We start from the raw sequence: 675 nt of genomic DNA, 5'->3' as shown, positions 1-675 counted from the left end.
TTCTCGCAAGAAAACACGAATCAGGATACTATGGTAGGGTTTAGGGTTTAGGGTTTAGGGTTTAGGGTTTTAGGGTTTTAGGGTTTAGGGTTTTTGTGTTTCTGTTTGGTGAGTTTTCACTTTAAGGGTTTAGGGTTTGGTGTATATACATACATACATATTCTGATGAACTATGAAATCTAATTCATTTCTCTTTTTCAAGCAGAAGACGGCATACGAGATACATCGGTGACTGGAGTTCAGACGTGTGCTCTTCCGATCTTTTAGGGTTTAGGGTTTAGGGTTTAGGGTTTTAGGTATAGGGTTTAGGGTTTAGGTTTTAGGGTTTAGGGTTTTTTTAGGGTTTAGGGTTTAGGGTTTAGGGTTTAGGGTTTAGGGTTTAGGGTTTAGGGTTTAGGGTTTGGGGGCCCCGATAAGTGCATGCATCAAAAAAACTAAAAATTTTTGTTTTTTTTTTTTGTTTAATAAAAATAAATAAAATAAAAAACAAAAACAAATAAATATTATTATAATAACAAATTCTTTTGTTCTCTCCCTACAAACCCTAAACCCTAAACCCTAAACCCTAAACCCTAAACCCTAAACCCTCGCCGTTGATATGAGCTCAAAACCCTAATTTATTTTGCTTTCGTTTCTCCTTCGATTATTTAATGAATATTTATCCACAAATTTATA

At 34.7% G+C, this 675-nt stretch overlaps 1 protein-coding gene across 1 annotated transcript in view; it reads left to right on the top strand.

The window, feature by feature from the left end:
• EMH_0021440 (protein phosphatase 2C, putative) overlaps positions 1 to 675 on the top strand; it is a gene marked incomplete at both ends in the record, with an annotated part of 9,025 nt that overhangs the window by 1,743 nt on the left and 6,607 nt on the right. The window contains one exon of the mRNA XM_013501769.1: positions 3 to 33. Coding sequence (XP_013357223.1) covers positions 3 to 33 — 31 coding nt within the window. The remainder of the gene's footprint in view (positions 1 to 2; positions 34 to 675) is intronic.

This window comes from Eimeria mitis, genomic scaffold (genome assembly GCF_000499745.2).
Source record: "Eimeria mitis Houghton genomic scaffold, Emh_scaff752, whole genome shotgun sequence".
In the NCBI taxonomy this organism is placed as follows: Eukaryota; Apicomplexa; class Conoidasida; order Eucoccidiorida; family Eimeriidae; genus Eimeria; species Eimeria mitis.
Note: the sequence above shows the minus strand (reverse complement) of the source record. Positions and strands in the feature narration are given on the sequence as shown.